General features: G+C 40.7%; 1 protein-coding gene across 2 annotated transcripts in view; it reads right to left on the bottom strand.

Moving 5' to 3' along the window:
• Positions 1–26,833, bottom strand: part of Lgr4 (leucine rich repeat containing G protein-coupled receptor 4) — a 94,776-nt gene that overhangs the window by 41,561 nt on the left and 26,382 nt on the right. For both annotated transcript variants that reach the window (XM_051144307.1, XM_051144308.1), the window contains exon 2: positions 569–640. In XM_051144307.1, coding sequence (XP_051000264.1) covers positions 569–640 — 72 coding nt within the window. The remainder of the gene's footprint in view (positions 1–568; positions 641–26,833) is intronic.

Below are 26,833 nucleotides of genomic sequence, written 5' to 3'. Positions count from 1 at the left end.
TTTTTCATATGGTAGCTGACAAAAGCAGAAATGTTCTTACAAGCATTCTAGGAGATGCAGCGGGCTGCTGTCATTTGTTTTTTTACCTCCCCCTGCCAAAGGTCATGTGCAAACAGCCAAGGTGATCTATTATCCGTTTCCTGCTTGCTGTCTACTTACTGTCAACGTGGTCTGTTTCACCACAACCCTGGAACACCTTGTGTTATTTCTTCTGGTTCTGTTACCCATATAGAAACTCCTCTGGCAACAATGGTAATTATGTAGGAGCCATGTTATCTCAGGATCGCACTGTAATTAACTTGTGTCACTGCGGCAATCATGGTTATAATAATTGCAAGGGGGGGGGTGAAATGTCTTATGGAAGTAGCAGTTTTTAGTTCTGGCTTTCAAAAATAACTTCAGTAATTATACTGCTTAAAAAGCAACTCCCCAGTGAGCACAAAGCTCACTGAAATTGAGCTACCAGAAGTCCTCAGACAGAAAACATTAGGCTCTCTCCATAGAAGTAGCTTCCAACAAGAAAGGAGCAGGAAATACACAGGTAGATGTTGCTCAAAGTAGTACTTACAGCTCCTCTAGGAAAGGAAAGTTCTTAAATGCATCTTCTGGTAGCTGGGTGATATTGTTCATGCTGATATCCCTGCAAAACATGAAGTTAGGAACATCATTAACTAAGTAGTGCTCATCATAAACTGTTTAAGCCAACAGAAAACCAACTACACACTGATACTTTGTACAGAAGCTAGGAAAATGAGCATGGAAGACAAGGGAATTGCCCCCATCTGATTTCAGAATGCAATGCTTAGGAAAGTTAACTCTCTCACAGTCAACTATGTCCCACAATTTAGAAACATACTGCAAGCTTGGAATTTCCACCTTTAAGTGTACTGGGTTAAAAAATGCTTTAAATCTACCTAGAACAAGTAGACTAGGATAGGTTCCCAGTGTCCTTGAATAGCAGGGGTGGCTAAAGTCCTATACCTGATCAAAATAAGCAAGTGCTCATAAGCGTGCACGCACGCACACACACACTCACACACTCACTAGATCAAACAGATCTGAGGATGAAAATGGCTTCTGAATTACAATCAAGGAAAATAAAACCAAGCCCTAGTTCTAGCCCAGTCAGATTTTCTTTAAAAAGTCTATAAAAGTCCTCCAGGTAATAGTTGTCAGTGGATTTCATTTTTAGCCTAGGAACAGATGCAGGCTGGAGACAAGTGCATACATGATAGGCATGTAGTCAGTTTAGAAAGGAGGGAACTCACTCAACGGTGCAACTCAACAATTAACTGGTTCAAACAGTTAAAACATACTTTATTAATCACTCTCCTCTCCCCTGGCAGCTGCCTTTGACTTTCTCTTCCATACTCCACTGGATATCAACACTGTGAAAGACACGTTAACAGCCTTCTGAGGGAAAGTCCTGGCATGCTCTGGGCCAAGTGAACAAGTCCCTCACCTGTCTCTGCCTCTTATCTGAAGGCAAATGCAGTGGCTGAGCCCTTGGGTCCCTCTGAGTATGAAACAGTTCCAATGCTGGATTATGAGGATTGGTAGAAAAAGGCATTAGAAAAATCACGTAAAATAAGGTGTAACTGTCATCTGTTCATTCAGACAAAATATTTTCAAGGTAAGAGACCTTCAGTTCGCCAGTACAGAAGTCACTCTATCCCACCTTTCCTCTCACTAAAATTTAGAAATAGGAATCGCCCTCCCCCGCTTCTTCCTAGCCTTTCCCAGGGCAGGTGGAAAATGCCTTGGACTGGGAATGACAGGAACAGCTGTAGGACCGAAACCAGCAGGAACAGAAGCTGCAAAAAGGGGCAGGTATAAAACTGCACCCCTAATCACTGTTTGCTAACTGGGAAGCCGAAGCTCACGGTGAGGCAAAATAACCTAAAGCCAACAGGAGGAGGAAATGTGCGCTCTATGAACTCAACTGCCTCATCAGCTGTCCCACGTAGTATTTATTTCCTATAAGTCTCCTCGCTGCTAATCAATACAGAAAGCAAAGGCTGAATAATGCCAAGATTAAAATTAGGAAAGATGGCGATGATGGGGAGCCTTGGTGACAGAGTACACTTAGCATTCGGAAGGTCCCAGGTTCACTCCTTGGCACCTAAAGAGGAGAGGGATAATACCCTCAAGAGCTTGGCATAATCATCAATGAGTCATAAGTAGTGTATGTCTGCTTGACAACTGAGTGGGAAAAGGATTATAAACAGCTCACAAACCGAGGAGTCAAAATTCACATAAATTCCTCATAGCTTGAAATTTCCCTTATCACTACCATACAGACTTACAAGCATTCCAAATTTTTCTATCACTAAAAACGACCCTATTCCTGCTATAGATAACTTAAAAGACATTGTATGTTTCTCCAGGAAGTATTCCTTTTAAACCCAGGTCACAAGGCTACTTAAAGAAACAATCATCAGTTGGGAAAGTGGAAGGACTCCTTTTCCATAAACACATTGGCAAGGAGCTAGAGATGGCTCAGCGGTGCAGAGCGCCTGCTGTTCTTCCAGAGGAGCCCAGTTCAGTTGCCAGTATCCACGGGGCAGTTTACAGCCCTCTGTAACTCCAGTTCCAGAGGATCTGATGCCCTCTTCAGGACTCTGCAAGTACCAAGAAAATGGTGCACAGGCACATATGTGGGCAAAACACCTATACACATACAATAAAGTTAAAAGATTTTAAATAATAATTTGGCAAAAGACTGGAGAAATGCCATCAGAATAGTGGACAGAAAAGGAAGTTCCAACTCTGACTACTGGCACCCAGTTTGATTCTGTCTGCCCTTCTCTCTAAAATGAAGCAGTACACTAATTGGCTTGGGCAGCTTCCTAGACTCACATGATATTATGATTCTCCTTTTGCTGTAAATTTATCATGGAGGAGTACTCTTTTTTTTTTTTTTTTTAATTGAAAGTATACAAGGTTCACTTAAAGATCTTTTCTGAACAGTTTACCATGGTATAAAATGTAAAGGCTATGCATTACTTTTACCTTAGAAAACCACTTCTGCTGAAACCACATGAGCCTTAACCAATACAGTTCTTTTGTTTGTTTTTTCGAGACAGAGTTTCTCTGTGTAGCCTTAGCTGTCCTAGACTCACTTTGTAGACCAGACTGGCTTCAAATTCACAGCGATTGGCCTGCCTATGCCTCCCAGGGTGCTTGGATTACAGATGTGTGCCACCTCACCCAGCCAAAAACATTTTAAAGAATATAACACAAATTTTAATTTGAAAGGCAAAGCAATAGTCTCATATGAGTAAACAGTGATTCCGTAAAATCATGTTTTTGCTGCTTTTTAGCTATTCTAATAAAACAATAAAGGGTACAATAAATTGTTGATTTATTACTTTGTACAGAGGCACCCAAAACTATTTAAGGTTGGCATACTTGAATTCAGGTTGAGTCCAACAGTATCAGAAAAACTGACTTCATCAGAAAAGGTCTGGAGTGAACTAATTAATCTCACGTCAAAGGTGGGGGCACGGCATGTTATGTAATTAGAAACCATTTATTCCAACACTCTTCGCTGCATTCAGCATTTTGTAAAACACACAATTACACACAGACAAATGCACACACTGATGCACACACAGACACATACACACTCACATGCAAACACACATTTACACGCACACACAGACACATACACATACATATAGACACACACACACTCACTTACAGACTCACACATATACACTAACACACAGAAACATACACAAAACACACATTCATCCACACAGACACACACACACACACTCACACACAGAGAAACACACACTCACACAGAGTCACACAGACATACACTCAGACAGCTCACTTTTCCCCCCTCAAAGTAACAAGACACAACAGGCAGTTTGCTGTGAGCTGTAACTACAATTAGCGAGACTCTGTATTTACAAACTAATGTATGTTAAAATCATGGGGAGGTTTTGTTTCTAAGTCCTGGGTCAAGAGTAAGACTTCCAATATTTTAAGAGATTTTACACACAAACCCTACCTAGCCGGAGGCTCTTTTTAAAAAATGTTTTCCCTTGCACTATCAGAACTACAGTTATAAAACACTTAAGAATAAAGTAAAAAGATGTGAAAGGGATAAACTACAAGATACTATCTCCACAGCAGCCCTAGAATCCTGTGGTTACAGAGTAGAAGGCGGGTGGGTACCCACTTAAAATAATGAGAGCTAATGGCGATAAACAACCTACAGACAGTACCAAGAGTAGATTCTAGACCTGACATCACCAACACACACAAGAGAATCCAAGATGCACAGACTTCACAAATAAGATGTTAGAAGGCATACTGGGTGATGAGTTACACTGCAACAATGAACAAATAGAAGCCCTAGCTGGCAATTACAAATATATGGAACTCACATAAAATATTTATGTAAAAGAAAGTTGCTTAGAAATCTTCAGCCAAGAGTGAAGAGATGGATACCTCATTAAGAGCAATGACAACTTTCCCAGAGAACCTGGGTTCAATACCCAGGTCCCACATGGTGGGTTACAACCACTTGCACCTCTAGTTCTATGAGATCTCAATCTCTGTCAGCCTCTGCAGGCACCAGGCATGTATGTGGTGCACAGATATACATGCCAGGAAAACACCTCCATACATACTAAAGTAAGTAAGTAACTAATTAAATATGATTTTAAGAAACCTTCAGCTACAAGACACTCTCACAAATCAGTAAACTTAAACTTACACGAGCAGCTCAGTCTACCAGCCAGGCATCATACTGAACCTGGTGGTTCACCATTCTAGGATTCCTTCCCCAGAATAAATGTAACGTAGAAAACAAAACGAAAGCCACACAAGGTCAGGACCAGTCACAAACACCACTGAAGGGCAGCTTCAACAGAAAAGAATGCCTCCAAGCCAAGAGCCCAGGATTCACCCGTACGACAGTACTGTGACCTTTAGCTGTGTGACCTTGGCAGGCTGCTGAGCTGTGGACATCTGGATACTTCACTGTTAAAATAGAGGCAGAAATCATGTACTTTAGACTGCTGGGAAAATCAGAAAATGTCAAGTCACATGTAGTAAGTAAGCTCACCAAGTAATAGCTATTGTTTCCCATCACCTGTTTTGGCTGCGCAGATAGGTCCTCTGAATCCAGCAGGACTAAAAAGGAGGCGGAGCATCACATGGTTGGTGCCTCCCAAGCGGAGACCCCTTTACAGGAAGAGAACTATAGACACTCTGAGGAGTGACATTATCTAGAACTGAAGGTAGATCCTAAAATTTTAACAAAACTCCAAACTTCAGGAGTCATAGCTTTTAATCTAGTAGAGATTATCAGACTAAGCACTTCACTGAAAACAAAAAGAGGGGTAAAAAAAAAAAAAAAGAAAAGAAAAGAAAAGAAAATGCTAAGGACCAAATACTGATTGTCACACCATCTTAAGTTAAAAAAAAAAGTTGGGGGGGGGGCAGTGGGATTCAAGACAAGGTTTCTCTGTGTAGGCCTGGTGTTCTGGAACTCGTTCTGAAGACCAGGCTGGTCTGGAATCCAGAGATCTGCCTGCTTCTGCTCCTGAGTCCTGGGATTAAAGGCATGCACCACGACCACTTGGCACAAGAAATTACATTTTTAAAAGAAAAAAAATTCAGTAGGAATAAGACAAGATCCTCTCTCAAATAGATTAGGATGGGAGGCTGGAAAGATGGCTCAGTAGTTATGAGCACTAGTTGCTTTTGCAGAGGTCCTGAGTTAAATTCCCAGCACCCACATGGCAGGTCACAAGTGTCTGTAACTCCTGTTCCAGGGGATCCAACATCCTCACACAGACATGCAGGCAAAACACCAATGCATTAAAAAAAAAAAAAAAAAAAAAAGATTAGGATTACTGCAAGCAATTTGGTGAGAACACTAGAGACAGAATCTAAAATGTAGTCTGGCAGGATGGAGGGAAAATCTTTTCTATACATCTTTGATTTCACAACAGACAGAACACAAGTCTACATTGTCCACCCCCGCAGCACAATGCATCCAACTCTCCACCACAGAGATGAGACACACAACAGCACAGCATTCCACTAAAAAAACACACCTGAACACTCAAACAGCATCAGTCACTGATTTCGACATTACTGTTTACAGGGTGCAACTGTTTTCATTGAAACTGACACATCTCCCTGTGGTTAAACTCTCATCTTTTCCCTCCCATAAAACCTAGGAACACTAAAGCATCTCCACAGTAGAGACTCTGTTTCCACACCCCACCTTTTATATTCTCTGTACTATGCTTCCCTGGGAGCTGTGTCTGGGACTTTGACCTCAGCACTATTTAATTTTAAGCATGGGAGTGAATGTTATCTAAATTTGCATTACTTGAAATGGCCCTCTCACTGTCATGTTGTTGACTATACACCTCCAAAGTCATGAAAGCGCATACAAGATATGGCACACAGTTCTTAAATGTGTTCTCTGAGAGGAGACAAAGGGAGGAGGCACAAAAAACAAACAGTAACAATAAAACTAGGCTTGGGGTGGGGGCGGTGGCACACACCTTTAATCCCAACACTCAGGAGGCAAAGTCAGGTGGATCTCTGTGAGTTCAAGGCCAGCCTGGTCTACAGAGTGATTCCAGGACAGCCAAAGCTACATAGAGAGACCCTGTCTCAAACAAACAAACAAACAAAAACAAAACAGAACAGAACAGAACAGGAACAACAAAACTGGTTGGTGGTGGACTTTAATTCCAATAGTACATGTTGGTTATGGCAAACTAGTAGTCTCACAATAACTTTTCCAGGGTCTCTGGTAATCAACCAGAAATAGCAGGCCAATTTCCAGATAACAGATGTCTACAGTACAACCCCAAATTAAAGCAACTTTGAAAAATTCTTCATGGGCCGTAGGCCACTAAAATGGTTCAGCTACTGCTGGCACCTAAGAATTGTGGCCTGAATTCAATCTCAGGGCCCACATAAAAGGAGAAGGACAGAACCAATTACACAGAGTTGTTCCTAATCTACACACACACACGCACACACACACACACACATGCACAATATAAATAATAAACATTTTTAAATTATTAACAAATGCCTTTAGTGTAAACATTTGGAAAGAAGGCTTCTAGCATCAAAAAGCAATAAAAATTAACATCATGCCAGTTTCCTAAAATTAAGCAAGAATTAAATTTCCTTTCTGATACTTTTCAATATTAACAGGCAAATAATCTTTCTTTCTACCTTTTATAATCACAAAGTAACCTTTGTTGTTTAAAAAATAATAATAGTAATAATAAAATACAAATAAAGCCTTCAACACTGTCAACACCCACATATAACCATATTTTGTGGATATCATTATAGATTTTTTTTTTAAAAGATATCATATAGTTCAAAGCATGTTCATCTCTTGGTGCCTATTTCCGTTTTCAAAATGAAGAAAATGTTTCTGCTAAAAATGTCTTTCTGTGTCTCTAAGTACTAACATTTAATATACTTCATTAATTTGGTTTTCTTCCCTGCAGCCTATATACACTACAGAATGGTGTATGTGTTTCTGTATATACACATACAATGGTATAAAGTTTAACACACATCAAAATTTTCGGTTTCTTTTTTTCCCTGCAGCCTATATACACCACATCTCTGCCACTGAAAGCCAAAAAGAGTAAGAAGTTAACTAGTGGCTTTCTTTACCATTATAAATAAATGAATGAGTGAAAAGCTTGTCATCCATTCACTAGCTCCATACAATATCCTTAGTATGTACATAGGTGCAGAAGCCAGGGTATGATGAACGGTAAAGCTCTCATACCAAATAATATGCTGACATTTAGTTTTCACTTTGAAACCCATCATCCCCACTGTTCTTAACGTGCAATTATGTAAGGTATAATTTCAACATTTAGTTAAACTTAACTTTTTAAAAACTGCATTATTGGGCCAAAAAGATAGCTTAGCAGGCAGTGTATGCCACACAGACATGACTCCCGCCTCCCCCACTCGCCAGTTCAGTCTCTTTTAGTATAAGGTTATTGTGTAATTCAAATGCTGATTTCTGCATCCCCAGCATCTGGTTGTGAGAATCTCCTGTCTTAATGTATAAACTCAGTCCCCTAACTGTTCTTTGTATGCCAGTAAAGCAGCTTACAGCCAGTCATGGAGCATGGGAGAGGAACCTGCCAGGTAGGGGAGGAGGAGTTAGAAGAGGAAGTAGGGGATTCTGCCACAGGCAGAGGTACAGGAGAGGTAAAGAAGAGTCAGCCGCCGCAAAGAAAGAACTAAAAAGCAAGTAACTTGGGAATTTTGGATAACATGAAGTCAGAATAACATAAAGGGCTAAGAAGAGACTGAAATTGTTCAAGATTGTGCTGTAAAGCTTTATAAACAAATATAGAGTCTCAGTTATTTGTGTGATAGCTGAGGTAAGAGAGAAACAGAAAAAAAACCTATAAAATGTTATATATTTATATAAAAATAACCTTCAACAAATATCCATGACTCACATTTAAAGCAGAATGTAGAATGTATCTCACTTGGTAGAGTACTTGCTTACCATGCACAAAGTCCTGGGGTTGATCCCCAACACCAGAAAACCACAAACCAGCACTTCAAAGATACAAGGGGAGAATCAGGAAACAAAGCCATCTTTGCCTACAATGAGTTCAAGGTCAGGCTATGCTACAAGAAATCCTGTCTAGACAAAACAAAACAACGCAAAACTAACAAAAAACAACAATAAGAAAGATTACTGATTTAAGAGAAAAGAGTTGAGTGTGGTTGTGCATATTTGTAATCCCCGCGCTGAGGAGGCAGAGGCAGAAGGACCCCTGGGCTCTTTGGCCAGCAAGCCTAGATTACTCACAGAACTCTATGTCAATGAGAGACCCAGCCTCAAAATCTAAAGTTGGAGGTTGCTGAGAAAGAGAGCCCAAGGTTGGTTTCTGACTTTCACACACAAGCGCATGTGCGCACACACAGACACACAGGCATACACACACACACACACACACACACGAGCTTCACATATACAAAAATAGAATCTCTGCATTTTGAAAATAACAAATACATATCCATGAAGAACCATGACTTCACAATGCAGGCAGGGCCAGAACTGCACATCTGGTATTTTAATTGGATGCTTCTCCACAGACTTCTGCCCTGTTTTATTCGGCACTCTTTGGATCCTACTAGACATCAACACAGACATGCTTCTAAATGCTTCGTGAGCATACCTACTGCAAACAACTTTGGACAGTGGTACAAAGGCTTCCATGCTGACCAGCCTCTTCCCTAATGATTCAAATACCAAAGTGTAGCCCCTGCTCCCTGGAAGAGGGGACCAAACACTTACTTCTTTAGAATACTCCACAATCACCATACTGATACTTAAAAGTGAGTGCTAATTACCAACGAAAAAAGTTACCAAGATATAAAGCCATTTTCTGCTCTAGGCCCTTGACTATCCCAAGTATAAGATCTTCCTCCTAACTTGTGTGTGAGAAAATGTCACGTTCAAACTTTGAAAATTTCTAAACATTCATATCAGAGAGGAAGAACATCTATTTCACTTTATCATTAAAACCTCCATTTTAGTACCTTTTAGAATGTTTGCCGAAAATACTTCAAAACTGAATTGTCATTATTAACATATTAAAACACACACACACACACACACACACACACACACAAAAAAAAAAAAAAAAAAAAAAAAAAACCACTGAGAAAACATATTATTAAACCAGAGGAACATGAACATCTACTTCCTGTAAACCTTGCCAAGGTCACAGGCACACAGAAACACAATGTGGAGAAAAATTCTCAAAATCAGTGATGGCAAGCAAACCCAAAGTTAAAAGACAAAATACTTGAATGAATATTTTACCAAAGAAGATCTACAAATGGTGAGGGGGCACATAAAAAGATATTTAGCATTAATTACTAAGAAAATGCAAATTAACCCATAGAGCTACTAAAAGAGCTATTAGACTTTTACAGGGCAATAGCAGACAGACAGTGACAGATGCTGATCAGGCTTCAGAATAACTAGCTCCATACACGTATGGAGCTCTTGCAATAGGCACCGCTGCTTTATAAAATAGCTCAATGGTTTCTGATAAAACTGAACATACACTTAAACCCATATGGCACAGCAATCCTAGGTCTGAATGGTATCAGTGCCTAAAACTGGAAGCAATTCAAGTATCTAGGTACAGGGAATCCCTTGAATGTGTACTCAATGGAATGTGATCTAGTAATATGCCACACAGACTAAGGATGCAAGCAATGACGCAGAGGAGTCTCAAATGCATTATGCCAGGGCAAAGTAGCCTGGGAAAAAAAGGGGAAGTTAAGAGACAGAAAATAGATCAGTAGCCATCAATAGATGATAGAGATGCCTCCTGTAACCGCCAATAGATGATAGAGATGACCGAGATGCCTCCTGTGGTCGTCAATAGATGACAGAGATGCCTCCTGGCATCTCTGTTGACGGGGGAAACATTCACTCTATACCTAGAGGTTTCTCTCCCTAATCCTTATGGAAAACCAAAAATGTGATTTACAGACATGTGGGAGAATCAAGAAACTAGGGTTCTTTTGGTTTTAGATTGATTATTTTCCTCTTCCTGGTTTTTTTGTTTGTTTTTCTGCTATCAACATTTAGCCAAACCTATTCTCCTTCTTTACTGAGCACCTATTGTGTGTGTGCCTGTGTTCAGAGACACACAAAACATAGACTTACCCTTAAAAGCTTCACAAAGCAGTAGAGAGACATGAAAGAACAAGAGGAAATTATCAAGTTAGACCAAAAGCTCAAGAAAACCCTCAATGAGAGCCAGGCATGGTGGCCATGCTTGTAATCTCAGCACTCAAGAAGGCAGAGGCAGGAAGATCTCTGTGAGTTCAAGGCCAGCCTGGTCTACAAAGCAAGTCCAGGACACTCAAAAAGAAGGAGACGAAGAAGAAGAAGAAGAAGAAGAAGAAGAAGAAGAAGAAGAAGAAGAAGAAGAAGAAGAAGAAGAAGGAGAAGAAGAAGAAGAAGAAGAAGAAACAACAACAAGAACGAGAACAAGAAGAACAAGAACAAGAAGCAAGGAAGGAGGAAGGAAGGAAGGAAACCTTCAATGAACTGCAAATGAACTTCAAGTACATTTGGGGTGTACTTGCAGATAGACAGCTGACTCAGTGGTTAAAGCATTTGCTGCTCTTGCAGAGAATCTGGGCTCAGTTCCCAGCACCCATAATCAGGAGACTCACGACCATCTCTACGTCCTATTTGAGGAGATCTTACAGTCTTTTCTGGTCTCCATGGTTCCAGGCATGTACATGTACATGGTACACATAAACACATACACACACAACACACACACACACACAACACACACACACACACACACACACACACACACAAAGAGAGAGTAAGGAAATGTGCTACTTTGTACAGAGTTACTATTTAGACCTTTGGTCTCACTCATTAGACTGATGATATTCCTCAGTGAAGGCACAATGTGTGTATGTTGAATAAATGGGTTAAGACACTTGCTGACCAGTAGACCATTTGCCATTGATATTTTCCTGCATACCAAGTCCAGTACCTCCAAAAACCCTCACAAACACTTGAAGTTGGTAGCACAGGAAGCACAGGAGAAGAAATGATATCTATTTAGCTTGTGACAAATACTATTGTTTGAAAGACACATAGTGAATAGCCAACATTGAAGCATATCACATAAAAAATTAACTATTGGTATATGAAAATTATTAATGTATATAGTTTATAGAACAATATATAAAATGTATACATATGCATATATAATGTATACTGTCAGGATACAAATAATAGTCCCCACTGGATTTGTTTTTTTCTAAATGCCACTGAACTAAGTAACTGGTATCCTGAGGTGTGTGAGGGTGTTTTCTGGGAGGAAAAGGGTAATATAAAAAAATCATGATCAAATGAGATAAAATCAGTCATTGAAGGAAAGAGTCATCAAAAAATTAGAGAATTACAAATAACAAGCTTCAAAAAATATGATCATCAGGAAACCTGAACTCAAAAAAAAAAAAAAGAATTATGAACCGGATGACTACAGATCATAAGAGCAGCACCGAAGGTAAGCAGAGGTACAGCTCAGGGTGTTTTAAGTGGCCTTCAGAAATCAGAACTTCAATTACATGAAAAGCTGCTGTCATTTCAGCATGCCCAGTTTGCTATAGAAATATCATATATAGGACAATGAGACAAAAGCCAGGAAGAAGGCTTCCAGATCTCTTGATTTCAGCTTTCTCCACTGTGAAACACTTTTTAGTCACTTGTAACTCTAAGGCTACAGCTTTCCTTGTGACTCCCACTTTAGCATTCCTGATCCCGCACACTGCAAGCATTAGTAGAAAACAAGAACCCTTCAGATTCATCTTCTTCCTGCCTGTAGTGTGGGCTCCTTTGCTTGTGCTAGCAAGTGTGTGAATGAGCAGACTTAAACACACACCCCCTTAAAATTATAAGAGTTCAGTAATTAAGAACGACGCATGACTTCACTCCAAGCATAGTATTTTATGCTGAAATTGTTTATGCTCTTGATTAGGTAACACAGTCGCAGAGACGCTTAGGGTGTGTTCCTCAGGGAGGCACAAGCCTATAAGTTAGAGAAGACAGTGACCCTCTATCACACCACAAAGAAGCATGCGTGGATTAAAAGGCGTGTTCTAAAGGGAGTGAATAAAAATAAATAACAAAAACCAGTGAGGCTGAAAAACAGTTCAGCTTCTTTTCGGTTAGTTTTCCTTATTGTGTTATTTAAATGGAGACCAGTTTTCAGTTGTGGAATATACTCTGAAGAGAAAAAAAATATATAGTATTCTAATCCTGGAGAATGATAGCCAGAAACAGAAGAACCTTAGTTTCCACATAATCAAGTACTCTACCATCTGACATCATATAAAACAGAACGGGGTTAAAACTATGATTTCTTTTTTCTGCTACTTAATGGGCGTTCTTAGGCATTCTTTGGGTGTCAACAGCTGTTCTGGTAACCCTATGATGACAAAACAGTGTTCATTACCAGCCAAGACACACAGACAAAATGCTATTTCAATAGACCATTTAACAGCAACAAGAAGTATTGTAAGGATTACCGTCTGAGCAGATTGGAAACACTCAATTACTTCATCCTAGCAGACAAAATGCACTATTCATAAGGAAAGCAACCCAACAGCATGTATTATGGTAAATATTCTAATTAACTAAATGGTTCATGCTTTATTATGGCTCATTATTTATTATACTTATTAACAGGACTGATAGGAAAACATTACTTCATGGTTCTTGCCTTCAAACATGTATACCCACAAAAAATCTATTTAGACGTGTAGTTTTAAACTTCAGCTCACAACCAATTAATGGGTTGTGAAATCATTTTAACGCTTGAGAGCTAACTTTAAAAAAAGAGAGAGAGAGAGAGATAGGAAGGAAACAGAACAGAAAAAAAAAATGTCAGGAGGCAAACAAAATAAAGGTAAGGATGGTTTATGGAGATTGATTTAGCATGTATGTTCATTTCTCACCCAGACTGTAAAGTGAAAGTTGTGGCCTCACCAACTCATGTGTCCTCTCTGACACAGGGAGATCGACGAGTTCAAGGAATTGGCTATTCAAATTCAGCACTGCTTATTCTCCATTGAAATTAAGTCAGAACTGCAGCTGCTTCCCCAGCACCCAGACTTGCCCCGGTGGATCAAGTAATGTTTAATGCCTCTCCTTCGTTCTGTTCCTACTTTAGCACTTTCTCCTATTGTAGGACAATGCTAAAATGGACTGAAACCATCAGAAGGATGCCACTCAGAGTCCAGGGGTATTACAAAGGCTTTAATACTATGTTACTTTCAGATGCTCTGATAATTGGTGCTAAACTGACCTAGCTACATTTTCATCAGGCTACCCTGGGCTAGGCTGAGGTTGTCACAATCACATAACATCTTGGTAGTTTTTTCACTTACTGGTCATAAGTGGTTGTAAATAACCTCAACAAGACCACCCCTCGATAAGGTAATGATTTTTTTGTTTGTTTTGTTTTTGTTTTTCGAGACACGGTCTCTCTGTGTTGCCCTGGCATTCCTGGACTCGCTTTGTAGACCAGGCTGGCCTCGAACTCACAGCAATCAGCCTGCCTCTGCTTCCCAAATGCTGGGATTAAAGGCATGCACCACCATGCCCAGCAATGTAATGATTAAAAAAAAACAAAAACAAGAAACAAACTGTCTCTGTCTCCTTCACCCTCTGGTTGTAGCCTAAAGGCCAATAGCCAACAGTCATGGCTTAAACCTAAAAGCAACTACACTCAGTCTTGGGATTTCACCACCCCCATAACACAGGCTGGTGGAGCAATCACTCCCTTCAGGCCATGAGGTGTCAAGACATCTCTCACAAACATTGCCACCACCCCTTTCACTCCCCTCCCCCTTTGCCCAGACAGTGACTTTTGTTTCAGTTTTTATCTGTTTGCATGTTTTGATGGCCATTTTCCAAAACTTACTCTTTTAACAATTACTAAAACTTGTAACTGAGAGAGAGGACAATATCTGAGAACTATGAAAAGACATGCATCAATAATGTTGAATTATTAAAAAAATCATTCAAGTAACTTCTTTGGGAATTACTTACAACTCCTTAAAATCACTAATGACATATTCAGGATGAAAGAAACCCTGAATCTCTGGAAACAAAAGTTCTAAAAGCGGAGCCTGCAAGATGACTCAACTAGTAAAGGAGCTTGCTGCCAACATAGAGCGAACTCTTTCAGTTTGTTTGCTGACCTGTGTATGTGCAGTCACACACATTTGCAGATAAATAGATGTAAAATTTTAAAGCACTCAAGGCAGATCTATGTTATTTTTAGGTTGCTCTATTTGTAACAATTAATTAGTTTGTCAATGTTACCATCAACAACAAAAAGTTTTTTTTGACTTTTACAATTAATATGGGTTAAATATGTATTTCTTTATCTGAACAAAAAACTATGTGCTGCCACGAAATTTGCTTAGCAAGAATCTCATTCTCTCTCTCTACCTTTCTCTGTCCCTCTCATTGTTTTCTGTCTAAAAAAAAAAAAAAAGATTATTCAGAGTTGTTACTTTACACTTTAGTGAGAATTATTACTTTATGACACTTATCTGAGAAAATTTCTAGTTTCTATGGATGACTTGAAAATGAATTCCTGCAAGGAAAACCATACCTAAGCCTACAAACTCCACAAAAACCAAGAGCCATTTCTCTCTCTCTCTCTCTCTCTCTCTCTCTCTCTCTCTCTCTCTCTCTCTCTCTCTCTCTCTCACACACACACACACACACACATACACACACACACACCTTCATTATAATTCAAGAATGTTAAGTGTGGGGCGTCAATTCAGATAAGTAGAATGAAAATACATTTCCTTTAACCTGGTACAATCCCGGCTTACATTTACTATCCCAACATAAATATTAATAGTGCCCCCGTCATACACACACATACACTTTTTTCACTCTGAAAAGTATCCTAGATTGATAAATAAACTGACCATCCTACCAACAGAAATAGATACAGTCGAATGATGGCTGATGGGCTGTGATGGAAAGAGGTGAAAGCTTTGGTTTGGGCCACATTGGAAAAGGCTTGAATAAGACTAGCTCCTCATATGATGATATGAGAGTAGCTGTAGTTTGATGACAATGGATCAAAAGTCTGTAGAACTACCCAGATGTCTCTTTAAGGACCTATGCTTTGTTCACAATTTCATATCAAGCCTCTAACACAATCAGTAGTCATAGTATCTGTGGAGTAAATGACCAGTCAACCCATTAAATACTTCACATAGTGACCATACTAAATACTTAATACTTCCAAAAAAATTTTTTTCCATGCTTGACCATTCTCCAGTGCTTCAGAGAGAGCCAAAGTCCTCACTGTAGAAAGAAGGCTGGGTCTAGAAAACATACCTGTTCGTGATGCTGGGTCTCCAGCTAGACATACACTAAGAACACGCCACTGCTCTTGGAAGGCAAAGAACAGTGACTGACTTCCTCCCTGTGTCTGCTGCTATGGCCAAATAGTCTCACATGCAAACACATTTGCGAACAAACAAGGAAGAGTAACATTTCATTTAAATATAAGTTACTGGATTAAAAATAGGTTGGGAAGAATAATACAAAACTGAATTTCAGTAAAACTAATTTTACTACCTCAAAATTTCAAAATACAGGCTTTGCCCTATAAATAGCACATGATAGAACCACGGAACTAGAAAGCATAGTGGTTAAAAGTTTCTTCCAGAAGCCAGGCCAAAAGCCTGTCTGCTTACTGGCTATCCAACCCTGTGCAAACCCTGTAATCTCTGTTCCTAGGCCCCTACTCCTATAAACAGGAATGAAAATCCTGACTTCAGGACATCAATCCCAAGACTGAGTAGCTTGACCAATGCCAGGACTGAAATCACCTTTGATAATTTGTCCTGCCATTATTCAACCACTGTTTAATCATATCATTTTTAATAACAAAACAACTAAATACCAGAAGCATCAAGTAATTAGTTAAAGAATCAAGATGAGAATCTAACAGATAAATCCTAGGCGTCTTTCACCTGCACCTAGTTGGAGTATTTTTTTTTTTAAATAAAAATATCTTAGCACTATGATCCAGAATGTGAAAAACAAAACAACAACAACAATTTCTCTCAGAAACAATTCACAAACAATACTTCAACTCTGAGACTTGGACCCCCACCTCCCATTTCCCTCATAACACTAGAAAGGTAAACAGCAACTTTGCCTCTCCCTAGGCCTCAAAACAACACCTCTGGCCCTGGATAGAGATAGGACAATCTGATCTGCTTTAAAGATTAGGATATTACATACTATTGTCTCCTCCAACTAGGCCTATCAGCCAACTGATCAGGAGACCACCCTTTAAGAAGGCTGATTCACCTAAGGCCCAGAGGAAGATGGGAGGAATAATTATTCCCTTAACAAGGCAGAATACTCACTCGTCCTTCCCAGGAGAACTCCTTTTTCCATGCAGCCACTTGGGCACAGAGCCTCTGCCATGGGATCTGCTCATTTTTTTCTTCTGGACAAAAATCTAAGCATGCTTTCCCTGGGCTTTCTCGTTCTTTCTCTGAAGCATCTAGTCCACTTTTGACTACATGTCTGCTGTAATAAACTACTGTTTGCTGCCCTACCTGCTGAAACAGGCCAGCTTTCCAGAACCCTAATCAAAAAATGAAACTTTCCCTATTCTCCCCTCTCCTGGCAAATGCCGAATCTCAGCTCGCCTGCTCTGTTGTTTCTTTTCTCAAAAACTAAAGTAACTGCCTTCAAGTTTCTTTCTGAATCTGTTTCTAAATTCTATTATTAACAAGACTAAGATCCCAGTAATATCAATTATTATTATTACCTACAATTAATATGTGCTAATAAGAAAATAGTTTAAAAAGTTCCAGACTGACTCTAAGTAAGTCAGTTGAACTGTAGTTAGCAAATGAATTTTTACAAAATAGCACAAACACATCAAAACAAGTAAAGTTTCTTCTTATTAAAAATACTAGTCACAAGCCGGGCGTGGTGGCGCACACCTTTAATCCCAGCACTCGGGAGGCAGAGGCAGGCGGATCGCTGTGAGTTCGAGGCCAGCCTGGTCTACAAAGTGAGTCCAGGATGGCCAAGACTACACAGAGAAACCCTGTCTCGAAAAACAAAAATAAAAAACAACAACAACGAAAAAGGGCTGGAGAGATGGCTCAGCGGTTAAGGGCACTGACTACTTTTCCAGAGGTCAAGAGTTCAATTCCCAGCAACCACATGGTGGCTCACAACCATCTATCTATAATGTGATCTGATACATACTGTTTACATAATAAATAAATCTTTAAAAGAATATTTAAAAAAAAAATACTAGTCACCCCAATGCATATTAATTTAAAATGAGATAAAATTCCTACCAAATAATCCTGAATTTTTTAAAAAATGAGTTAATGTGGTGGTGTTCATGTGTTCAGTTTTAATTAAAGAACTTCTGTAGGTTGTTGATTTGCAAATCCTATTAGCACGGCAACTTAGACATTATTTCTGATCCTGATGGGAGGAAAGCAATTTATTCAAAGGGTTGGGCATCGAGGTAGGGTAGACTCAATGGTCAGGGCCACTCAGGAAACAGCATGAGAGATGTGCAAAGTAGCTGAGACCTAAAGATAACAGCTTCAGATTCAGAGCCATGAAGTCCGAGAAATAATAGGTTTGCAGATGGGACCAAGGAGTTGAGCACATATAGTGAAGACTGCTTTACAAAGAAATTGTGGTGTGTGTACATTCCCCACACTCTTTTTTTAATGTTTCTTTTCCCCACACTCTTAACCACTTTTATTGAACTTACACACTGATCCCCTCTGCTGGCTCACACTCAGCAGTGTTAGAAGCAGCAATCACCTCCAAAGTGATGGCAGTACGAATGCCAACGAGATTATTCATGATGTTGCAGGGAATTCCCTTTTTCAGAGCCCTTGGGGGGAAAGTTATCTCTGATCTCCATTCCAAGAATAGCTGTTTTTCTTCTGCACAACTCCTCCTATCCTCTGGACAGTGAGGAATGACAGAAATGGATCCCCCGCCCCTCTTCCACCTGCCACTAAAATTTTGTTTACAAACACATATATTAGGTGGGTGATTCAGGAATTTCTATTGCTAACTTAGCTGGAGGAGGTGTCTCTAGTCCTCTCATTTGTCCTGTATTTTATCTTGACTTATCAAAAGCTATTGTAAATTATTTTTAGAATCAAATAGGCAGGAGTCTTTAAGCCTTTTCCATGTACCTGCCACACATAAGCCAACAAATGTACAATCATTCTGTCTGGTAGTAGGCAGGAATAATTGAAACGTCACGACGGTTAAGGCTGCGTGCATGAGGCCTCACGTTTGATCTTCAGCAGGAAAAACTGGTAAACGATTAACATTTGAAAATATGGAAGCTGGGCATGTGGCTCATGCCTTTAATGCCCAGCACTCAGGAAGCAGAGGCAGAGGCAGGTGGATCTGAGTCCATGGCCAGCCTGGTCTACAGAAAGGGTTCCAGGACAGCCAAAGCTACACAGTGAAACCTTATCTAAGTGGTTGGGGGGAGGGAGGGGGTAGAGAAAAAGAAAATAAGGAAGGAGGCGGAGAAGAAAAGGAGAGGGAAAGCTGAAGTGGAAAGTTCATCTGTGAATGAAAATAAAGTCCTGAACTACCAGGCCAGCATATGGGGCAGAGAAGGATGGATCGATGGGTGGATAGGGGGAAAGACTGAAGGGTGGACAGTCAGAGACTTAAGGACAGATTGATGAAATAGTCTCTTCAGAGGAGAAGTTGGAGGAAACACTTTTTCCTCCACAGGTTTATTTGTTTTTTTGTTTTGTTTTGTATTGTTTTTTTAGAATAGCCTGCTGTCATATAAAGAGATAAAAGTTGGTGTGTTGTCTTGTAACACTAACTAGGAAATAGATTTCAATTCAAGCCCAGAATTGAGCTGAAATGCGAGGGAGGAAGAACAGCTAATGAGGTGAGCACTATAATGAATGGAAACTTTAGGAGTGGTGGCATCTCCTAGGAAGGGAGAGAAGAAAAAATAAAGAAAATGGCTGAGAAAACATTTCTAAAAAGCAATTCAATTTGCAGTGCAAAAAAGAAAAAAGGGGAAGGGGAGAGCAGGCCGAAATGATTAGAAAAGAGGTTAGACCCTAAAGGAAGAGAGTTAAGCAGAGAAAAAGAATTTGCACTGACAAAGGCAGCCAAGAAATCAGTAAGTCCAGCAGCCACAGGATTTGGTAATTGGATCATTTGTCAATATGATTATCCCAGCATGAACCTCATGTATATTAACCATGACTAGGATTTTTCCTTCTTATTTTGGCTCTAGAATAGAACAAAGGAAAGAAAAGAAAAAAAAAATTCCTGAGGTAAACTGGGCAAGAATTAAAAGAGCAAAGGAAAAAGAAACACAGTTTAAAGAGGGTGTGTGTAAACATGTGAGAAAGAGACTGCCTGAGGTAGAACTGACTGGGCCAGAATCCCAAAAGACAAGAGACGGGACCCACTATGTGACTGCTCAGGAGAGGCCGTGACACTGTGGGGCGATGAGCTGTACCTCAGTGATAGTCAGAGCCCCACTTGGCACCCACTCTCGCCTTTAAGTTCAGAATAATTTATTCTAGGCTCACTCTCACGTTGAATCTTTTCCTCTCACTCCTACATTACAGCTATCTGTTTTTTTCCTAGCGTGTTTTCCCAGCTCTTTCTCAGCTGCAGTAATTAATTTGAACACACCATCACTTAACTGCCAATCAAAGCTCTATCGAGATCTAAGAACAATAGTATGCCTATATGCACAGTCTATTAATTTAAATTGCCAGTTGAGTCACTACATGCCAACAATTAAGCAATGACACACACACACACACACACACACAGATTATACTCCACACTAATATAGCTAAACCAGAGAGCTCAGGGAACAAGTTGTCCTGGCCAGCCAAGCTCTCCAGATAGCTGAAGGTTTGCCTGCAGGGGACAAAAGGGAAGGCAATGACACAAGTAAGTTTTGATGATGAATGTTTTTCCAAAATGTTCTTTGCGCTCATCTCCTTTAAGACAACACACATAAAATGTAATTCAACCTTTCATGGGCTTTCATTATGAGCATTCACTGCTGTGATAAAACACTGGATGCATTCTTTGGGCTCACCTCCCTTTATTTCTCCACCTCACCTCCACTGCCTGAGCACACAGCCTCCTCATGCCCCAGCCCTTCTGGACTCCTACTACAGTCTCCTGTCTGATCTTCGTATTTCCACACTTCCTATCCCTCTCCCAATCAGCCAACGCAATCTTAAATCAAATCAAAACAAAACGAAAGATAGCACCTCGGCCTTGGAGCACCATTTGCTCTCCAATAAGCTGCTCCTTTATTCTTCCTAACCCCATCTCAATCCATCCCTGAACCCCTAGCTCAGGACAGCTTCCTCGTGGCTAAGGCTCAGACCCTTCATCCCCCAGCGTTTGCCTTCATCATCTGCTTGGACTGCTCTTCTCTAGTTTCTTCCATAGCAGCCTCATCCTTTGCATTCTTCTTAGTCCCTTTAAAGTGACCTCCGTTTGTGTCTGTCTTACTCCGCAGCCCATTTCCTCCCTGTACCTGTCATTTAAATTATGTTCCCGTTTACTCCCTTAGGAAATAAAAAGCTTCTAGGGCTGCAAAGATGGCTCAGTCAGTAAAGTGCACAACACAAGGGGTTGAGTTGTTGAGTTTGGATTCCCAGCACCTAGGTACAAACCAGGCGTGAAGGTACTGTACATATAATTTTGCCACTGGGTGGAAGATACAGGAATATCCTCAGCCTTCCTGGCAGCCAACCTAGCCAAATCAATGAGCTCAGAGTTCGGTGAAAGACCCTGTCTCAAAGAAGACAAAGAGAGATAGAAGACAGTTGGTGTTGACCTCCACCTCTGTCTCTGTCTCTGTGTGTATGTGTGTGAACAACTCTCACATATCACACTCATGCAGTCATCTGGAGGTATTGGGAAAGACCACTGAACCAAAACTACATCACCTTCATGGGTAGGGTACCACATCACCTTCATGGGTAGGGTACCACATCACCTTCATGGGTAGGGTACTACATCACCTTCATGAGTAGGGTACCACATCACCTTCATGGGTAGGGTACCACATCACCTTCATGGGTAGGGTACCACATCACCTTCATGAGTAGGGTACTACATGGCCTGATGCCATGCTTTAGTCTGCAAAGAGATTTTGTAGCACAGATGGCTCTTCCTGTGGTTTGTTTATGTTTTGTTTCTGTAATTCTTGGGTCACTGTTTCCTTTCCACATTTCTCAGCTTTCAGGATGAAATGATTCCACATCTGAAATGGACAATCCTCAGAAACCTATACGTACGTACATCAAGAATCTTTCCATCTCAGGCAGGACTAGCTTAATGAAGGAAATGACCAACTTTGCTTCAAGGCTGCTATTTTCACATTCAAACTCCACTTTAGATTAGTTCTGTGTGTGGTGCCACTAACAAGAATTGAACCTAGAACCTCACGAATGCTGGTCAAGCACTCTACCACTGAGGCACGTCCCCTAGGTGTAGCTGTGTCAGTCATTAGAAACAGATTAACCTCTGAGCCTCCCTTTCCTCTCCAAAATAATGAACCATGCCATTTACTTTACACACTTGCTCTGAGAATTAAATAAAATAACCTGTGTCAAATGCTTGGACAGTGTTATCATTCAGCAAGTACTTCTGCACACTCTGATGGTAACTGCTAAGGGTTGGGCAATTGCTTAGCCTTGATGGCCCAGGTCTAACAATCTGGCTCCAGCAGAGCATTGCTATTCAATTCTAGAGAACCAGTAAAAAAGTATGCAGCATGCAAGAACATCAACCCTATGAAAGATACGCTGTAATTTTTATAGCTCCCCAAGAGATCTTCCCCAAGGTTTCCTAAATATTGATAACCTTTTCCATGTAAATAGCCTCTTTCCTCAGCCCTTATGCAGACTTTGCCTTGAAAATGCTAAAAAACAAAATAGTGTTTGTTTAACAAATAAGACACTTTCTGAGAAACAGTGCAGCACACAGGAGAGCAGGGAGCTAGATCCCTGACCTCTAAACAAAATATCCAAGCCGAGAAGGCGTAACATCTAATACGGTAACAATACTGAAACCACAGCCTATTTCTGCTATTTGAATGACATAAACAACAAAATAAAGAAAAAAATAAAATCATGACATGGAACAGTTGACACAAAACACAGCATTTTTAGAGTTACACAGAGCTTACAAACAGTGGTGAATGATAAGAAGTGCCCTTGAATATATCAGCCCACAATCTTCAAGTAGCTCCCCACTACTGCTGGGGTCACATTTAAATTCTTCCTCATTCCCCTGGAAGAATATGAGACTCTCTAGCAGCTAGTACCGACTCACGACTCACCACTTAAATTGATATGATCTGGCTAGGTCCTCCCACAACAGCTGGTTTCTCCTCCATGTTATTTCACATTAGAACAGTCATACAAGGCCTGTTTGCAAACTGTTAGCAGTTGACAGTGAACCAAGCAGAAACACAGAGTGCTCCTGTCACTCCTATCTAGTAAAAGTACTTTCTATGTTTTTTTTAAAGGGGGGGCTGGGATTTATACTATGTATATTTTCTTTCCCTAAAAAAACATTCCTTACTGTATTTTAAAAGAGTATTAAGCAATCCAAAATCAGAAATATATTAACAAGATCTGACCCATCACCAGTTATTTTAAACAGTAACCCCAGACATCTCACATGGAACACTCTTCCACTTGCTTCTCCCACACCCTAATCTAATTTGTTGAAGGACTCTTTTACAATCCATTCCTATTTGGTGCACATCTTTCTTCCCGAAGTTTATGAACTACCATCACTGCAGCTGCTAAGAAGTTTTTGAGCTGGGTGTGGTGGCGTGCGCATTTACTCCCAGCACCTTGGAGGCAGAGGCAGGCCTGGACTACAATGTGAGTTCCAGGACATCCAAGGCTACACAGAGAAATCCTGTCTCAAAAAAACCGACAGACAGACAGACAGAATTTTTTCACATAGTAAACAGGAAAATAATTCATTTTATTGATGTGCTAACCCCTTGCACTAAGGAAGCCCCCTTTCTTCTTGCTTCTCTCCATGTGGTGTACAACAGAGGCAGAACCTTACTGTGTGGTTCAACTTCTGATTTAAAATGGAATGTGGTTTCCAAAGGCCTTAGCCAAACCTGGGGCATGTGGCCTGAGGCAAGCCCTTTAACTCTTCTGGGCCTCTAGCTTGTCTTCTGGGATGGGAGGTCAAACCCTTTCCAACTCTAAAATTAAATGATGGCTTTTTGATCTTAGAAAGGCTCACAGGTTCTCCCCGGGCAAACTGGGACGCATCCCTTTTACCTGTCCTACCACAAGGCTGGGAAATAGGAAAACAGTTTCTAAACGAGAGGCCTCCATGCACCAAGGCCTTAGCCAAACCTGGGGCATGTGGCCTGAGGCAAGCCCTTTAACTCTTCTGGGCCTCTAGCTTGTCTTCTGGGATGGGAGGTCAAACCCTTTCCAACTCTAAAATTAAATGATGGCTTTTTGATCTTAGAAAGGCTCACCGGTTCTCCCTGGGCAAACTGGGACGCATCCCTTTTACCTGCCCTACCACAAGGCTGGGAAATAGGAAAACAGTTTCTAAACGAGAGGCCTCCATGCACCTTAAGGCATTACTTTTACTTTGTATACAGAAGGTGTCTCCGGAGGGCGAATGAATGCATGACACCAACAACGTAACAACTTCAAATATTCTGCCTCTAAGATGGAAGGGCTGATCAGTGAGAGGACTCAACACTGGAGCTGGAGAGAAGGGCACTGAGATAAAGGACAGCTGCCCTGGAGTTGAGGGTGAGAGTGAGGAAGAAGCTTCAGAACTCAGCTGTAGGAAAGACAACAGCACCTTCATGACTATAGGTCAGTGAACCAGGTACTGTGGACATGCACCCAGAGCAACTGAGAAGTAATGGCTCATAGGTGCCTAGTATGTACTCAGTGTTCACATCTGGGTCTTCTTTTATTTCTTTTGTTGTTGTCTTTTTATTGAAGCATGGTTTCATGTAGCTAAGGATGACCTTGAACTCCTTATCGTCCTGTCTCCACCTCCTAAGTACTAGAATTAACAGGCATGAGCTACCATGAATAAGGCGTCGTGAATGGTAGATAAGTAGGTAGGCTAGTGAGCTGGGTTTCTTGTTGTTGTCTTCCTAAGAATTCTGGTCTTATGTCAAGCAAAATAACAACAGATGGAGCAGAAATCTATGGTCTTTCTGTTACAGTGAGCTATAAGGTCAAATGTCCCAGATTATAATGGAAGAGAACATTATTCATGCCTGTGCAGTAATACTGTTTAGTAGGAGAAACAGCTGCCTTGTTAGTGCTTACACCACCACCATCCTTCAAGGACTATGGAGAAAGGTCCCTAGCATGCCGCTCTCTCCTAAAGCTCTCATACCTTAATCAACGCAGGGCTCACCCTCACCTGCAATATTCCAACACTCAGTGAGACCAAAAGCACTCGTGTCAACTTTTTATTTTAACATATGAGAACATTTACAAAACAACCTCTTGAAACCATTTTTAGATGAGAGATAGTAAATAATACCCCTCAAAACTGTCTAAAAGGGTATATATATCCTTAGAACTTAAACACGGTGGCAGTGGCGAGGTGTGGGTGCAGTTCAAGGGCACAGCTCTCGCTGAAGCATACTTGAGGATCTGGATTTAGTCTCAAGCTCACACGACATGGTGGCACACACCTTCAGTCTCATCACTTGTGAGGCAGAGATAGGCAGATCTCTGTGAACTCAAGACCAGTCTGGTCTATAGAGCGAGTTCCAGGGCAGGGACTACACAAAGACACCCTGTCTCGAAACGTCAAAACAAGCAATAACTGGTGACACCATATATATTCTTTTGTTTCTAGTATATATCACTGTAACAGTAACTTTGAGGTTCATCCATGTTATAGCAAAAGGAAATATTTCCTCCCTAAGACGGAGTGATAGTCAATTATATACACACCACATTTGTTTATCCATTCATGTGTCATGGCATTTGAGATGTATCTCTGCATTTACTATTAAGAATAACGCTGGCAGCTGGACGCAGTGGCACACGCCTGTAATCCCAGCACTCAGGAGACAGAGGCAGGCGACGCAGGTGGATCTCTGCAAGCTTGAGGCCAGCCTAGTCTAAAAAGTGAGTCCAGGACAGCCAAGTCTAAATAGAGAAACCCTGTGTTGAAAAAAGCCAGTGAAGAAGAGGAGGAGGAGGAGGAAGGCTGCCATGATGAAAATGTGTAAAGATCCTTCAGTTCTTCTGGAGACATCTCCAAGAATGGAATTGCTGGACAATCTGAAGATTCCATTTTTGACTTTTTGAGGAACCACCACACTGCTTTCCAGAGACGTTATGTTTCCTCAAGTATATTTCTAACCGACAAAACTCCCAATATCAGAATTTTCTCCGGTCTAATGTCCTCTCACCCTTCCCTCCAGCACCTGTGCCCAGTTACAAAGGCCATAGTAAACAAATCCTTGGAAAACTGCAAGAACTGGTGCTTTTATGTCAATAGTTAACTTTTCATTTTCCTTGATGTTCAATCTCTCTAATTCATCTTAAGCAAGGTAGGAGGGCCCAGAGAAGGCCAGAAAACGTGAGAAGAAACACACCTGCCTGTCCAGCAGGTGACCCTTCTCTTCAATAACCCTGCAAGTCACAATGACTCCCTCCTATGAAACCTGAGAAAAGTAATCCCCATATCACCTTGCACTTTCTCTGGGCACCTGTCTGTATTCTTTGAGTATCTTCCTGTGTTAGAGACCTCTTATGGCAAGACAGTCTGTTTGCACATGGTGCCGTACTAGTATAGGACACATAATAACTGCTCTGCCAAACTGTCCCTCCATCTCTAACGTTCCTTTTACACACAAAGAAACTAAGGCCAGAGCAGCTGCCTCTGAAACAAGAACAAGAGGCTCAGGGGTTTTGTTTTGTTTTGTTTTTTATGTATATGCATGTTTTGACTGCATGTGTGTATTCCTAGTGCTCAGGAAGGCCAGAACAGAGTCCTGGAAATGAAGTTACAGACAGTTGTGAGCAGTTATGTAGGTCCTGGGAATCAAACCTGAGTCTTCTGGAAGAACAGCAAGGTTCTTTTTTTTTTTTTTTTTTTTTTTTTCAAGGTTCTTAACCACTGAGCCATCTTGCTAATCCTAAGAAG

This window comes from Acomys russatus, chromosome 4, assembly GCF_903995435.1.
Source record: "Acomys russatus chromosome 4, mAcoRus1.1, whole genome shotgun sequence".
Lineage (NCBI taxonomy): Eukaryota > Metazoa > Chordata > Mammalia > Rodentia > Muridae > Acomys > Acomys russatus.
The sequence above is the reverse complement of the archived record's forward strand: the minus strand, read 5'-3'. Positions and strand labels throughout refer to the sequence as shown.